Genomic DNA, 18,390 nt, shown 5'->3' with positions numbered 1-18,390 from the left:
GCTGTAATTTGATTTTTGTATGCAGTAGGATCTACAGGTGCTCAGATCCCTCCTGCGTCAACCCTACTTTATGAGCCTACAGAAATGAAAGAAGAAAAGCTTAGGCAGAGGTGTTGATACTTTAAAGTGACCATATAAATGTACATAATGAAGAACAGAGTGGCATGCTCAGCTCCATACTTGGTGAAATCATGCAACAAGCTGACCAAAACCTGTGATCCAATCACTGATTGACTACTGGTGCTCAGCTGACAAATGTTCTCAATTTGGACACATCAATATTTACATGGGTGTCATGGAAAACTGTGGGTATCACACACTGTGTGTAATGTAGATACCAGAAATGCTTACTGGCCAACACCAAGACCAAAGAATGTCAAAAACACTTCCATTTTTGGATCTCTGTCAACAAGATGGCATTGATTTTTCTCTCAAATTGTTGTGTGTGATGAAATATGGCCATCCTACACCAGTGCAGAACTAAATAACAGCCAGTGCAAAAATATTATTTGGATCACCAAATCCTAAAACTTTCAAGTAATAATTTTACTCATGTCCAAAAATAAACACTACCATTTTCTGTGTCAAAAGAGCATTCTTTTGGTTGATTTCATCGAATATGGGTCAACAGCTACAGCTGATTTTCACAGCAATATGCTCACCAAACTGACCATGCAATAAAAAATTGACACCCCTTGAAAAATGTCTCCTCAGATAGTCCTCCCATATGACCATGTATGTCCATACACTGTTACCTGTACCTAGTATAAGATTCAGTATTCCTGTTGGTAGCTTATTGATGACTTCATCTTGCATCTGGAGACTATGGTAATAATGTAGAAAAATGAAGTAAATTTGTAGGAAACTTAAACCAACAGTAAATGAGCTCCTTTTCATTAATATATTCTGTTGTACTGCAGAATAATGTACTTGGCACGGTTGAGCTGAACCGAGACACCTGCCTTAGAAATGGATGAAGTCAGGGAAAGTGGTTCAAGCAGTGACAGCCACATGCAATTTCAACAAGAAGGCCACTGATATAGGAAGTATTACAGCCTCACCACCAAGATGATTTTTTCACACCATTTCCAGGCTGGTCTACCTGAGTTGCAAAATTATGAACCCAGCAGAAGGGGGGGGGCTGATGGCCAGATTTCCTAATGGCCAGGCCACTGCTGTGTCATGGGTTGACTGGAAGGAACCTGTGCTGTAGCACAATAGATGCACACCAGGCATCTGCTTATTTTCAGTAGAGGTACTTTCAGTCTGAAATCAGCCAGCTTCTATGGGAGGCCTATGATGGTCCACCATGTACTCATCTAGCATCTAAAAGTTTCTGTGTTACTGGAAACTCAATTCTGGGGATTTGAACACTGTTAGCCATAGTGCCACTGTTTGAGAAAAGCCTGATGTGCTGGAAGTACCACATTTGACCAGCAGGTCACTTGGTGGCCTCCAGCATGAGTGTGCATGTGCAGATGCTCTTCAGCCATCAGATGGGTGAGCTCCATGCAGAGTTGTTGGATTTCCACTAGAAAGAGTAGCTGATGCCCATTGAAAGTCCTGCCAGCTCTGCCATTGAAAGCCTGCCAGCTCTGCGCCCTTGGACCACCTCTGTGTCCCTGCCACAGCAATATGTGCCATGTACTGGTTTTGCTGGCTTCCTGGCTGGGCACTTGCTTCTACTGCCTTGCTGCCGTCAGTGGCCTGTAACGTTGTTGCAGCAACTGTTGCATTCAAGCAATAAATGTTTGGTTTGTTAATATGGTTTCACTAATGCCCCAATGGGTGTCCAACAGGTCTCCACCCATTCATCATGCACTGTTGCACCCTATAACAGTAGAGGTCACAACTGCACACTTACAGTTATTTTTATGACCAAACAGCACATTCTTTTGAATATGCCTCACATTATCAGTTAAGGATGTACAGGCTTCACAACTGTAAATTATATGTCCTTAAAGCCTGTACCCACATTAAGCTGAGTTAACCTTGGAGCAGAAATTGGTAAAATGAAATTCCATTTTTAAAGAGGACTGTTTAACAAAAATATGTGGGAAATCTTTCACCTAATACAATGTCTGTTTTTAACAAATAAATTTATTGGGAGATCTGTAAATGCAAACTAGGAAATCAAATATAAAACATATCCACTGCAAGATTTGATGGGCCAACAAGAGGGCATAGAAATGCTTTGATTAGGCTTCTTGTTGAAGGCTTCTGCCTTAGTCTTCTGGGATGACAATTACACTGGAGATTTCCTGTTGAACAATTCTGCTTGAAGCTTAGATCAAGGCTTCTGTCATGAGTAGTGGTATATTTGATTGCTGTGGAACAGTTTGGTGCTGCATCCTGCATGGGTCATTTGCAGATGCGGACAAAATGACTGGTGATGATACAACTGCTTTTCAGGAGCTGTCCATCTGTCAGACGACTGCATTTACCTCCTGCTATCCAGAATTAAGATGCCCTGGTGCATGCGAGTTGCCCATAGCTGTTCAACAGACATCAACCATGAGAAGAAGCCAGGGACAGTATCAAAAATGAATTACTATTGAATATGATTTAGGACCATAAAATTGCACACCGTCTCTTTGTGAGTCTTGTATTGTATTAGCTTTTCTCTTGTGAAGTCTACTTCTGGCCATCCAACAGACCACAGCTCATTTATTAAGAGGTCTACTACATGTAGAAAGTACATGTGTTTTATTGAAAACTGATCCAACTGATTTGTGAGTGTCGTTCCATTCACAGATTTGAAAAAAGAGAAGTTTTGTTTGCTGTGATTAATGGAGGAATGCTATTTGAATGAATACAGTACCCATTTGTATCGTGATATATTGCAAAATTTCAAACATTTGCAAGTCCTGTGATAAACTTGTACTGTTATCATTAATTGTAGGCTTTAACTTAATTATGCTCTTCTGAAAATTTTGAGAATAGTAGGCCTATCCTTGTTCAAAACAATCATTATCTAATTTCATTGCACAACTACATGAGATGTAGGTTATTTTGAGAATTTTCAGATGCTTACAGAACTGCATTTTGGATATATAATTTATTTCATAGCAAATCAGAGTTTGTGGTTCACAGTTCTGCCAAGAATATATCACCCCTGAACTTCACTGTATATCAACACAAATAAATGTCCATTTTTGAGACCTTTCAGAAGCTACCATTATCTTTTCCATAATGTATGAGGAATCTGTAGGAAATCGGTGTTTGTGGTTTAGTTACTGTAGCAGATTTTCTACCTTGATGGATTGTGCACTTACATCTAGTTTTCCCTTAAAGAGGAGTATCTCTATACAGAGTGTTACAAAAAGGTACGGCCAAACTTTCAGGAAACATTCCTTACACACAAATAAAGAAAAGATGTTAAGTAGACTTGTGTCTGGAAATGCTTAATTTCCATGTTAGAGCTCATTTTAGTTTCGTCAGTATGTACTTTACTTCGTCGATTCACCACCAGTTGGCCCAATTGAAGGAAGGGGTAATGTTGACTTCAGTGCTTGTGTTGACATGCGACTCATTGCTCTACAGTACTAGCATCAAGCACATCAGTACGTAGCATCAACAGGTTAGTGTTCATCACAAACTTGGTTTTGCAGTCAGTGGAATGTTTACAAATGCGGAGTTGGCAGATGCCCATTTGATGTATGGATGCACGGAGCAACAGCCGTGGCGAGGTACGTTTGTATCGAGACAGATTTCCAGAACGAAGGTGTCCCGATAGGAAGACATTCAAAGCAATTGGTCGGCGTCTTAGGGAGCATGGAACATTCCAGCCTATGACTCGCGACTGGGGAAGACCTAGAATGACCAGGACACCTGCAATTGTCAAGGCAATTTTTTGTGCAGTTGACGATAACCCTAATGTCAGCATCAGAGAAGTTGCTGCTGTACAAGGTAACATTGACCACGTCACTGTATGGAGAGTGCTACGGGAGAACTTGTTGTTTCCATGCCATGTACACTGTTTGCAGGCACTATCAGCAGCTGATTGGCCTCCAAGGGTACACTTCTGCGAATTGTTCATCCACAATGTGTCAAGCCTCATTTCAGTGCAAATTTTCTCTTTACAGATGAGGCTTCATTCCAATGTGATCAAATTCTAAATTTTCACAATCAACATGTGTGGGCTGATGAGAATCCGCACATAATTGTGCAAACACATCATCAACATAGATTTTCTGTGAACGTTTGGGCAGGCATTGTTGGTGATGTCTTGATTGGTCCCCGTGTTCTTCCACCTACGCTCAATGGAGCACATTATCATGATTTCATACAGGATACTCTACCTGTGCTGCTGAAACATGTGCCTTTACAAGTACGACACAACATGTGGTTCGTGCACAATGGAGCTCTAGCACATTTCAGTCAAAGTGTTCGTACGCTTCTCAACAACAGATTCAGTGATTGATGAATTGGTAGAGGCGGACCAATTCCATGGCCTCCACGCTCTCCTGACCTCAACCCTCTTGACTTTCATTTATGGGGGCATTTGAAAGCTCTTGTCTATGCAACCACGGTACCAAATGTAGAGATTCTTCGTGCTCGTATTGTGGTCGGCTGTGATACAATATGCCATTCTCCAGGGCTGTATCAGCGCATCGGGGATTCCATGTGACAGAGGGTGGATGCATGTATCCTCACTAATGGAGGACATTTTGAACATTTCCTGTAACAGAGTGTTTGAAGTCACGCTGGCACGTTCTGTTGCTGTCTGTTTCCATTCCATGATTATAGGGATTTGAAGAGAAGTAATAAAATGAGCTCTAACATGGAAAGTAAACATTTCCGGACACATGTCCACATAACATATTGTCTTTCTTTGTGTGTGAGGAATGTTTTCTGAAAGTTTGGTCGTAACTTTTTGTAACACCCTGTATATTATCTGCATTAATCATAGTTAACTCTATTTTTGAGTTCACTAGTAACTATAATTGACCACAAAATGTTTTAATAAATTAGGAGTTTTTACCACAGTTTTTTCATGTTGAATTAATAGAAATCTTGTTTTGTGTGTTGCTTCAATTCCTTAGGAAATTAGAAATTTTTTATCTCAACGGATTAAAAGACAAACAGTGGCATAATTTAAACTTATTTGTTCACTGCTTTATAACACATTGCACCAGCCAAAATTTTAGCCCCACTGTATATGCTCTTCTTGAACACTGGAGAAGTTGGTTGACATTCATTAGCAGCTGGAAATCGCCCCGAGCACTGTCAAATGATTGTCAGTTGCTCAAATCAGTGTGTTGGATGAGCTCCCTAGAGTCGTGTACCTGTGATATGAGTACCAAGGCACTTCAAGTACTAACTTCTCCCGTGCATCCTGTCTCCTCTCCGGAAAGTACAAAATTTGTCATTACACATCCACTTGACTGTGAATAGCAGGTCAATGATATATCTAGGTGTCCTGTACAAGGTGGTTGGGGATCAAGTAGGACTCACAGAGTTGTACCAATCCCCCTAACCAATGAGTTTGAGGTACTGTCTTTTACTGAAACTGAGCCATTGGGGCTCACGTCACCTGCTTTGTCATATCAGGAGGGAGCAAACAAAAAAGGGTCTATTTATTGTCAGCAGCTTAAACTTATGGCAAATGATGGTACCCCTCAGGGAAATGGCAGCAAGGGCTAAGAAAGGACACCAGGTGCACTCAGTGTGTATGCCAGGGGACCTCAGTCAACATGTTGAACAGGCTATTCCAGCTGCCACTGAGGGAACGGGGTGCAACCAGCTGCAGATTGTGGTGCACATTGGAACAAATGATGCTTGTCGTTTCAGTTCTGTTGTCATTCTTGGGTCATTCCAGTGACTGGTAGAGAAGGTTGAGAAGACCAGCCTTGAGCATGGAGTTTCAAGGAAGCTCATAACTTGCAGCATTGTCCCAAGAACTGGCCATGGCCCTTTGGTTTTGAGTTCAGTGAAAGGGCTGAACCAGAGACTTCAAAAGTTCTGTGACAAGCTAGGCTGCAACTTCCTGGACTTGCACCATATGATTGAGAACATACATATCAGAGGCTGCTACTCAGGTAGCTGACTATGTGTGGTGTGCACATGACGATCTTTTAGATTAGGCAACTCTCCATTCAATCCCATAACAACAGCTGTAGGAAACCCAGAAGTATCAGTGTAAGATCGTAATACCTCCCACAGGTGAGAGTATTAAAATCCTAATGGTAAACTGCCAAAGCATTCACAACAAAGTGCCATAGTTTGAAGTGCTCATGAACAGCAGTGAAGCTCACATAATACTAGGTACAGAAAGCTGGTTGAAACCTGAAATTGATAGCAGTGACATTTCTGGGGAAATTTTAAGTGTATATTGAAAGGATAGGCAAATGTGAAATGGAGGTGGTGTATTTGTCACAGAAGACAAAAAACTCAAATCCGTCAAGGTAGAAATTGAAGACGCAAGTGACATTGTTTGGGCAAGACTCAGTATCAGGGGTGGGCTTAAAATGATAACAGGTTCCTTCTGTCACCCACCAGACTGATGTAACCAAAAACTTTAGAGAAAACCTCAGTTCACTTGTACTTAAGTCCTCAACCTTACAGTAATCATCAGTGAAGACTTTAATCATCCAACAATTAATTGGGAAAATTATGATTTTGTTAGTGGTGGGTGTGATAAAACATCCTCTGAAACTATACTAAATGCCTTCTCTGAAAACTACATAGAACAGATAGTTAGAAAGCCAATTAATAATGTAAATATATTGGATCTAATGGCAACAAATAGATCTGACCTCTTTTAGGATGTCAACATTGAAACTCGTATCGGTGAACACAATGTGGACAGTTGTGTCAACAATGACTTCCAAATTACTAAGGACAGCTAAGATAAGAAGAGGGATGTATATGTTCAGTAGACTAGATAAAAAATCAGTAGTGTCATAATCTATTGAGAAACTTGAAACTTTTATCTTACAGCAGGAGCATGTACAGGAACTATGGCTCAAGTTTAAAAGAATAGTTGACCACGGACTGGACAGATATGTCACCAGTAGAACAGTTCATAATGGAAGGGATGCTTCATGGTGTTCAGTCACTGTAAAGAAACTTTTACAGAAACCAAGATTACTGCACAATAGATGAAAAACAAACTGCAGGGCTATAGACAGAGAGATGCTGAATGAAAGATGTTTGGCTGTCAAGAGATCAACATGTGATGCCTTCAGTGACTACCAGAGCAGAAGTTTGTCAAGGAATCTTTCACAAAACCCAGAGAAATTCAGGTTATATGTAAATCCAATTATTGGCACTAAAGTTAATGTCCAGTGCCTAGTAAATGAGACAGAAATTTTGGGGAGCAAAGCAAAAGGAGAAATCTTAAACTCAATTTTCAAATGGTGCTTTACAAACAAAAACGCAGTTTAACTACCACAATTTAATCCTTATACCACTGAAAAGATGAATTAAATAAGTGTTAGTATCAGTGGTGTTGAGAAATGGCTGAAATTATTAAAATTGAGCAAAGCTCTAGGGCCCAATGGAATCTCTGTCAGATTCTATACTGAATTTGCAGCTGAGTTAGCTCTTCTTCTAACTACAGTCTTACATAGATCTCTCGAACAAAAAACCCTGCGTTCTTGGAAAAAAGCACAGGTCACACCCATCTACAAGAAGGGTAGTTGAAGTGATCCACAAAACTACTGTTCAATGCTCTTTACAGTGATTTGTTGTAGAATCTTAGAATTTATTCTGAGCTCAAACATAATGAGGTATCTTGAACAGAATGACCTCCTCAATGCCAACCAGCAATGGATTTCAAAATCATTGATCACCTGAAACCCAACTTGTGCTTTTCTCACATGACATACTGAAAGCAATCAGGTAGATGCTGTATTTCTTGATTTCAAAAAAGCATTTGACTCAGTACCACATCTGCGTTTATTATCAAAAGTGCGATTATGTGGGGAATCAAGTGAAATATGTAACTAGAGTGAGGAGGTTTTGATTAGGAAAGACACAACTTGTTATTTTGGATGGAGAGTCATTGTTAGATGAGGAAGTAGCTTTGGGTGTGCTCCAGGGAATTTTGTTGGGGCCCTTGTTATTCATGTTGTATATTAATGACCTTGCAGACAATATTAATAATAAAATAAAGCTTTTTGCAGATGATGGACTTAACTGTAATGAAGTAGTATCTGAAAGAAGCTTCACAAATGTTCAATCAGGTACTGATAAGATTTCAAAGTAGTGCAAAAGTTTGCAACTATCTATAAATGCTTAGAAATGTAAAATTGTGCACTTCACAAAATGAAAAAAAAACATAGTATCCTATGAGCGTAATATCAACGAGTCACTGCTGGAATCGACCAACTCATATAAATACCTTGGTGTAACACTTTGTAGGGATATGAAATGGAATGAACACATAGATTCAGTCATGGATAAAACTGATGATAGACTTTGGTTTATTGGTAGGATACTGGGGAAGTGCAATCAATCTACAAAGGAGATTGCTTACAAATCACTCATGTGACCAGTTCTGGAACATTGCTCAAGTATATGGGACACGTACCCGGGAATCTTGAATGTATACAGAGAAGGGCAGCATGAATGATCAAAGTTTTGCTTAATACACTGGAGGGTGTCACAGAGATACTGAAGGAAATGAACTGGAAGACTCTTGAAGATAGACAAAAACTATCCTGAGGAAGTCAGTTGTATTCAAAAGTTTCTTCTTTTCTACAACTACATATAAGCATGAATGAGTCAAACCTGCACAATTATGAAAAGTTAAGAACATATACTCAAAGATACAGAAAGCAATAGGGCTATTAATCCTAATATAACAAGGCATACAACATCTAATCTGGTTTGGCACCTTCCGCAGCTTGTGGTCTAGTGGCTAGCATTGCTACCTCTGGATCACGGGGTTCTGGGTTCAATTCCTGGCCAGGTTGGGATTTTCTCTACCAAGAGACTGTGCATTTGTGTTGTCCTCATAATTTCATCATCATCATTTGTGACAGTGGTAGACTGGACTGTGTAAAACTTGGACTGTTTGAAAATTGGGACTTTGTACAGGTGCTTATGATTGCACAGTTGAGCGTCCCACAAACCATACATCATCATCATCTGGTTTGGCACTAAAACTAAATAGATGGTAGCACACTTCATTTGTGGTTCTCTAAACAAGATGCACATTTTACACAACATACACTTTTGGTGATTTGTTAGTCTGATGTGAGCCAAGGTTCTTAGTGATCATTCAATGAGGTGGTGGTCAAATTCTTGCCAAACTAAGGAGGACAAGACAAAGCAAATAGGATACAAAATGTTGGGTTCTGTAAGAAGAAGGTGATGTGTAGATCCACATAATGCATAAATCAGAAACCAGTAAGAGACTTATGATTCTGAGAGGCTAGGAACACTGCTCAGTACCTTCAAAGGAGAAATCGGTGTAGGTGGTGATGTTGTTGCTCTTGTTTACTATGAAGGAGGTGATGAGTTTGGAATCATCCAATGTTGCAAGCAGTAATGTTTTGTGGTGTAAAGACCATGGGCATTGGTGAAGCTGATACAGAGGAAAGCAGCATCAAAGGTAATAAGCAAGTGCCAAGTGTTGAAGAGAAAGGAAAGACAGAGACCTAATGGAGAAAACAAATTAGTTCCCTTAATATAGGAGGGTAGGCTGTAGGAATTAATTTGAATGCCTTCCTTCACGAGAGCAGAGATTCATTCAGTGAGAGTGTAATAACTTTCCACAATAGGATGACATGGTGGCTTTGGTTAATGGATTTAGGAGAGAGTATTGAGGATTTTTAATGGGTGTAGAAGTTAGGAGTTGCAAATCAGGAGATTTTTACAGAGAGAGTGAAGTTACTTCATCAACTTAAATTTCAGGATATTGTGTTTGTGCCATACTAAATTGGTGAAGACTGATGAAGCTCGAATAGACAGAAACCAATGTGCAAGGAAGATTTGCATCCAGGCAGGGAAATTCAGTGGTCAGACCAATGGACCATGAGAATGGGGTGGAGAGGAGCCCATGGTTTAACACCAAAGCAGTAACATTATTGATGTTTTGCTAGATACCAGGAAAGTTTCCTGTCTTACAGGAAGTAAACAAAAGGATGATTAGGGTTTAATATTACATCAGTTATGGAGCACAAGCTTGGATAAGAACAACAATTAAGTCATCTGAGATGGAGCACAAGACTGGATAGGACAAAGGTATGCAAGGAAATCAGTTACATACAAAACTGTATTAAGGGAGGGGCAAACTAGCGAACTGATCAGAGTGGCAGGTTTTGGGTGGCAATTTTTGTGGAAAACTGTATAAAAGCCATGAGCATCAAACAAGTTCCTAAGGTTTAAATCTCCCACTCACGAGAGAAAAGTAATTCATGCACCACTCACGAGAGAAAAGTAATTCATGCACTTTAGCAGTGCTGAAAAGTTTCCATCCTACTTGCACACTCCAAAAATTTAAATCTCTCATTCACCTTGGATTATTAGTTGATATACATACAGAAGTGTGTTACATAGTATTGTTTATTTTTTACACTATTCACAAGGTAAGAAATACTTCGATACAGTGATGTTAATTAGTTATTTTTATAGCTTATGAGAGAGGATTCTTACATGTTTAATATTCATTTGTTAATTATCTTACATTGTGGTTGAAATGGCATTAAGGTATGCCCACAACAGCATGGTTTCTTTAATTATGTTAATAAACTCTTAACAAAAGTTATTCAAGAATTGTTTTTTTCCTGTTCATAATAAAAAAACATTTTTGAAACTTTCTGGGTGTGTTTTATAAACAGATTTTTTTTCAACTACTGTTAGGATAATGATGAATTAACTTATCATCACATTTATGTAAACTTTTTTACATTGTACATGCACCAGTAATAGCAAGTAGTAGCAGGTCCACACTGGATGATTTTTACACAGATGACTGAATACAGTCTGCTTTAGTTCATTAAATCAAATGGGAAGTGACTTTTAATGTGATTCCTACCCTGTTGTCAACAGATTCTGCTTTGCAATATTTTGATAATCACTGAAGATAATTACTGAAACAAAGGGAATAGGTGGAGCTCAGTACCATCTCTGGAAAAAGAAAAAATAAAACAAAAAAAGAAGAAACACTGTAGAAAGTTCTGCGCCATGACATTTTAAAAAATTCGGTAGACAGGAAACACTGTGTTCAAGTGAAATTGTAGAAGAATCAGGAAGTTACACCCCAAATTAACATCAAAAAGCAGAAAAAACTCTTTCACCAAAGGAAGGCTGAAATTGATACCCCTGGTTGTTGAAGAACATTTCACACCCAGTGATGAACCCTTTTTTGGGGGTGGGGGGAGGGACTAAAAAAACCTGTGACTACATCACAATGATGCTAAAAAATTGCAACTTCGAAAATGTTAATGCAAATTAGAATATAGCTCTTCAAACATACTTTAATTATCCTGCTTCTAACTGCTGAACAGAAAAATCATTTTCTGCTGCAAGATGCACAAAAAGTTATCTAAGGACTTCCAAAACACAAGATCATCTCAGTTATCTTGAGGTCCTTGCTACTGAATCAGACTTAACAATGAAACTGGTCTATGAAGAAGCTGTAAATGTGTCTGCAAATGACAGGGCAAGGGGAAAAAAACCTTGTTATTTAAAAAATCTGGTACCTTTCTAAAAGAAATGTAACTTATTTTTACTGTTTGTATTTAATTTTAATAAATGCATTGTTATAGTGTCTGCATTTATATTTATTGTATGGAACTTTATTGAGTTTTTTTTATTTGTAATTTTTCTAAACTAAAAAATGTCTAAAGATTCTAGTTAGACTACGTCACGATCAGGTAGAGATTCTAAAATCAGATATTGGATCATAAGGCATACATACCCAGAAGCAGACACAGACTGAGACTACACTTTAGTAATGATGAAGAGTAGGCTGAAGTTTAAGAGACTAGTGAGGAAGAACCACGGGTCAAAGAACTGGGATATGGAAGTACTAAGGAATGAAGAGATATGCTTCAAATTTTATGAGGCAATAGATACTGCAATAATGTATAGCTCAGTATGAAGTTCAGTTGAAGAAGGGATGAACATCTCTAAAAATAGCAATCACAGAAGTTGGAAAGAAAAATGTTGGTGTAGGGAAGGTAACTACAAAGAAAATAAAGAACAAACTAAAAGAACAAATACTTCAGTTGATTAATGAAAAAATAAAGTACAAAATTATTGAGGTAAATTCAGGAATACAGAAATACAATTCACTTAGGTGGGAAGAGTACACTGAAGACCTCTATGAGGGGGAGGACTTGTTTGGTGATGTGATAGATGAAGAAACAGGAATTAACATGGAAGAGATAGGGGATTCAGCATTAGAATCAGAATTTAAAAGAGCTTTGGATGACGTAAGATCAAATAAAGCAGAAGGGATAGATAACATTCCATTGGAATTTCTAAAATAATTGCGGCAGTGGCAACATAACGACTATTCACATAGGTGTGTAAAATGTATAAGACTAGTGATATAGCATCAGCCTTTCAGAAAAATAACATCCACACAATTGCAAAGATAGAAAGACCTAACAAGTGTGAGAATTATTCCACAATCAGTAGGCTCTTTCTGAGTCAACAAATCATATGCACATGTCTTGATTTTTCTTCACTCTTGCTTCCTCTATCAACCAAAATGTCAGAACTGCCTCTCTGGTGCCTTTATCTTTCTTGAAGCCAAGCTGATCATCATCTAACAGATTCCGAATTTTCTTTTCCATTCTCCTGTATATTATTCTTGTGAGCAATTTTGATGTATGCCCATACATTGGACAAACTAAAAAACATCATTTATGCATTCCTTGTCTGGGGGAAGGGGGGGGGGGACAGAGATTGAGATAGAATGGGGGGTTTGGAACCCCACTCCTCTGGAATGAGAGGCCACGAACTTAACCACTCCATCACAGTATTTTGGGCACAGGTTGGAGCAATGCCATATGGTATGTGCTGTATGGAGAAAAGCATAATTAAAAAATACAATAGAATAAATAAATGTAGTGTAAAATGAAAAAGCAGTGGAAAAATAACTCAATGGAGGAAAAATCTACAAAAAACAAACAAATAAAATAGAATAACTTGCAAAGGATGCTGGCATCGTACAACAAAGCATGGGGAGACAACAGTAAGTGTGTGTGTGTGTGTGTGAGTGCATATGCATTGTTAGCTCTATCTGTTATTTTCAATAATTTTGTTTTATCTTTCCTGAGTTGATTTGCATACTGCTGTAGCATCACACTAGAGGTAAATGATTACAAGTTGATCTGATTCATGATGTTTTTACACATATGATTTAATTACTTTTTGAAATGAAAATAAAAAACTTGTAAAAAATTTCATTCCATAAAAAGCTTACCTGTTCCGATAATTTTTCTGGGAGAACATTAATTGGGAGTTTTCCACTTGCCATCATTATGTCTTTGAAATTGAGGGCAGAATAATATACAGAGAAATACGTTTCTGGAAAATCCCTGTTAAATAAAATACATTTTGTAATTTTTTAATTTGGGCATTATTTTCTGTATACAAGAAACACACACACACACACACACACACACACACACACACTTTATGACATGAAAAAGTTCTTGAATATTCAAAGTAGTATTACATTATTAAAAGAAAAGGAAAATTTGTGTTCACTAATCTCTGTGGACATAAAATGTTCTTGCTCTTTAAGCGTTTTAATGACACAAGAAAGACAATGTTATTGCTTTTTGGAATATTTGGTTAGAAAGGAATAAGTACAGTGGAAGTCTTAAATCATTCTTTAAACACTTTTTTCTGGGCAAGACAGCAGTATGGTGTACCAGCACATACCATGAAAAATCAAGCACTGAGTAAGTGAGTCCACCTCCATAGAGGAAAACTCAATATGGTGACTCTAGGCAGAGGACCCAGATTCAGTTTCTGACCATGCCAAGGATTTTATCTTTGTGAGAGGGCTGGAATACAGTTCACTGTTTCATGAAGACAATAGGAACTACTTAAATGAGATATAGTGATTCCATGGTCTGGAAAGCTGATGACACCCTGGAGAGCAGTGTGCTGATACCATGCCCTTCCAGACCTATCCAAATGATGTCTTAAGACAATTCACTCATAGACAGAGTACACTGAAAAGCTCTATGAGAGGCAGGACTTGTCTGGTGAAGTGCTAGTTGAAGAAACAGGAATTGACACAGAGGAGATAGGGGGCCCAGTATTAGGATCAGACTTTAAATGAGCTTTTTAAAACAACAGCACAGTGGCTGGCGAACATTATGTGATCACTTTGGGTCAGGTTACAATGTTATTTTAAGAGTAAGTGAAGATCTTTGATAACAAACAGAAATGCCACAATTTTTATAATTCTATCATGTGGACCTCTGTTGTTCTAAGTGCTAAATTAATGTGCAAGCATACTTCATCAGGTACACATACAGGGAAATAAGAGTGCTTCTGTTACATAAGTTGTCAACAAATATAGGTTTAATAAGATTCAGTAATTTCAGACATCTTGTAGGAATGGCATTAGTATCATACAAAAAACGTAAGTTCCTAGAAACATTGCTATTATATGTTGTTTGTTCTTCAGCATGATACCAATAGGCACTATCCTACTGCATCTCACATTAAATGTGACTGTAGAGGCATCTGGAAAGAAAGACAATGAAAATTGAACAAGAAACATGCATTTTTTAACTCACACTGTATTACTCCTCAATGGTGGCTCTGCCTGCACCCAGCATAGACTTGACAAATTTCCTGGGTTCTGTATGTTCATGTAAGCATATTCTGTCACTACTGAAAGTGGTTCTGGTGGTTGCAAAGTGTATCTGTAGCTTCCCCAGCACCGATCTTTATATATATTCACTGCCAATCCTAATGCAAGTTGATTATTGTAGAACGGAAGATTAGGATCAAATTTGGGAACATCAGAATCAAGAAGTACCAGACACCTGCAACAGACAAAATAATTCAATTGCATAAATAAATAAGAAACTGTCAACTCTTAAGATACAGTATTATGTCAGAAATGACAACAATGAATCCAACATTTTCACTAGATACCTCTGAACAATTATTTTTACCATCACACAAATGGTTGATTCATAGCCATGCATTGTTTACCTAACTTTGAAAATCATTGCATGAAACACTTCAGAAGAAGACTTAATGTTACCACAGACTGGTATAAAGAGTGTTTTAATGCGACTACACTGTGTAAGCATTATTAAATCCACCACATATTTCTGTTAATGCTGTGATCATTATACGTAGTTATTCATGAACTCTGCAAGTACTGAAAAAAGACAGTTAAACTTGTTTAAATGGAAATGGCTGATCAGACTATACTTCCTCATTTTTTAACAACATTCATTTTATGACAAGCCATGCCACCACCAGTTGTTCAGTTCTACTAGACCAATAGGTGGCATTATTAACTTCCATTAGACAAAATGTGTCTTTGTCAAGAATGCAAAACCTGTATGGTGCAAAAAGTGGCAACTGTCCCTGAATAAGGAACAGTGAGAGATCACACACACGAGTACAAAAAGAAAGGCATTAAATTTTGGTTACATGATAGACCACACAAATTTAAAGCTGCTAATTCGGCCAAGTAACTAGAAGCTACAATTATGAGCAGTTGACATTGGAATGATCACATCAATAATGCTGTGGAGAAGGCAAGCCAAAGACTGCTTTTTATCGGCAGAACAATTACAAGATGCAACAGAACTACTAAAGAGACTGCTGGCACTATACTTATTCATCGTCTACTAGTACGGTATGGGATCCTTACCAAGTAGGATTGATATAGGATATCTAAAATGTCCAAAGAGGGGTAGCTCCTTTTGTATTATCACAAAATAAGGGAGAAAGTGTCATGGATATGATAAGTGAGTTTGTGTGGCAATGATTTAAACAAAGGTCTTTCATATTGCAGCAAGATCTTTTCCAGAAATTCTAATCACCAACTTTCTCCTCTGAATGTGAAAATATTTTATTTTCATCAACCTACATAGGGAGAAATGATCATCATAATAAAATAACAGAAATAAGATCTCACACAGAGAGGTTTAAGTCTTCATTTGCCCCAGGCTCTGTAAGAGACTGGAACAGTTGAGAAATAGACTGAAGGATGTTCAAAAAACCCTCTGCCAGACACTTAGGTGTCAACTGCAGAGTAGTAATGTAGATGTAGAAACTATACACTGATGGGAATTTCTTCACATTCCTCTCCATTTCCTTTCTCACTTAGATATGTTTAGCATTGGTCACTTTGCTGGCTAAATTATTTTTATTGCACTATTGCACTGTTCGATTGTACAGAAATGTAAAAGGAGGAAAGGCCAAGATGTAGTTTTCTTAATATGTTTTTGCAAAATTTCTCTACTGCAGTGTCACAATGGGTGGTAGGATCACCTGCATGCCAGTGACAGAATTATGAATAATTGACATTGGAATGATCACATCGGTAATGCTGTGGAGAAGGCAAACCAAAGATTGCTTTTTATTGGCAGAACAATTACAAGATGCAACAGAACTACTAAAGAGATTCTTTGCCTATTAATCAATAAAAGTTCTCTTTTTCTTGAAAATTGTGTTAAATAGACTCTGAGTCTGAGTTTTCTTGTCAACAGTATTTTAGGAATGGTTACTCTCTCAGTAAGAGGATTTCACAACACTGTTTTCAAATATGACTGAATCATCACTAGAAGACCATATCTGGACAACCAGGACATGAGTCAAAATGTTATTAATCACACAGGTTTTGTGGTGATATGGAATAACATGTGTAGCAAAAAGATTGGAAAATTGACCATCAGATTTCTTGTAACAAAGATATTGCCAAATTGATCATCAGCTTTCTTTAAACAAGTAATTTCATTATATCTTCCATCTTTTTTCTTGGTGAGATTCATTTTGTTCATTCACTTACTTATTCACTAAGTATCTCATCGTACCCTACAGATCCTGTTAGGAAGAGGAACCTTCAACTATGTTAATGAGCAAAAATATACATTAACAAATTGAAGCAGCTGAATTAATAATTAAATATCATTAGTTCAATATAAACTATTCGAACACACTAAAGTTAAATTTAACATCATACAGGCAGAAGGAAAGCCATTGCTTCCAAATGAAAACTTCTACTTTCCTCACTATCAGCTGTTACCACTTTCTTACTTACATATGAATACAAAAAAGGATAGTTTTGTGCTTTGTTCGCAGGAGAGCTTCTGTAAAGTTTGGAAGGTAGAAGACGAGGTACTGGCAGAAGTAAAGCTGTGAGTACTGGGCGTGAGTCGTGCTTTGGTAGCTCAGTTGGTAGAGCACTTGCCCGCGAAAGGCAAAGGTCCCGAGTTCGAGTCTCGGTCGAGCACACAATTTTAATCTGCCAGGAAGTTTCATATCAGCGTACATTCCGCTCCAGAGTGAAAATCTCATTCTGGGAACTTCTGTGATGTTTGAAAGGTAGGAGACCAAGTTCAATTCCTGGTTTGGCACACAGTTTCAATCTGTCAGGAAGTTTCAAATCAGCACACACTCTGCTGCAGAGTGTAAAATTCATTCTGAATGTGGCTAAGCCATGTCTCTGCAAGATCCTTTCTTCTCTATGTTCTGGAATATATTAGTTTTCACATGTTTTTCTTGGAAATGACCGTGGAGGGAAAACCAGAGAAACTGGGCAATTATTGAAGCTTATCAGCAGTTACTCCTCTTGCAAATCATTTGTAAATGGAAAGGAATGGGAGAACTAATAGTGATACTCATTAAAAATTGTAGGGTACGTGAATAAATGTGGATGTTGTTGAGACCTTGCTGCATACCATTATACTAAAAACACAACTATACTCTCAACCATAGCAGAGAGACCTGTACTCTGAAACATGGCAGAGAGACAAGTGTGCACTGAAATTATCTTTGTGTCCTGTAACACGGTTGTGTAAGTCACAGTCCATCTTGTGAAATGAGTGTAAGAATTCCAAGATCTAATAGAGTCCTTTGCAAGCTGTTTCATTAGCTATTTTAAACAATATTGTCCTTTCTCCCTTTTGCTGGGTGAATACTTTCTGTAATTTACCGAACAAAAGTGTTGGTACATTGATAGAGACAATAACAAACACAAACACACACACAAATTTCAAGCTTTTGCAACCCACGGTTGCTTCATCAGGAAAGAGGGAAGGAGAGGGAAAGACAAAAGGATGTGGGTTTTAAGGGAGAGGGTAAGGAGTCATTTCAATCCCGGGAGCGGAAAGACTTACCTTGGAGGGAAAAAGGGACAGGTATACACTCGCACACATACACACACACACACACATATCCATCCACACATAACAGACACAAGCAGACATATGTAAAGGCAAA

The 18,390-nt window shown here is 38.1% G+C and overlaps 1 protein-coding gene across 1 annotated transcript in view; it reads right to left on the bottom strand.

Annotated features, from left to right (window-relative positions):
- LOC126353900 (fatty acid synthase-like) overlaps positions 1-18,390 on the bottom strand; it is a 445,172-nt gene that overhangs the window by 89,814 nt on the left and 336,968 nt on the right. The window contains exons 22-23 of the mRNA XM_050003124.1: positions 14,721-14,972; positions 13,388-13,502 (exon numbers count right to left, since the gene is read on the bottom strand). Coding sequence (XP_049859081.1) covers positions 13,388-13,502; positions 14,721-14,972 — 367 coding nt within the window. The remainder of the gene's footprint in view (positions 1-13,387; positions 13,503-14,720; positions 14,973-18,390) is intronic.

The sequence above is a fragment of the Schistocerca gregaria genome, chromosome 3, assembly GCF_023897955.1.
Source record: "Schistocerca gregaria isolate iqSchGreg1 chromosome 3, iqSchGreg1.2, whole genome shotgun sequence".
Classification (NCBI taxonomy): Eukaryota; Metazoa; Arthropoda; class Insecta; order Orthoptera; family Acrididae; genus Schistocerca; species Schistocerca gregaria.
The sequence above is the reverse complement of the archived record's forward strand: the minus strand, read 5'-3'. Positions and strand labels throughout refer to the sequence as shown.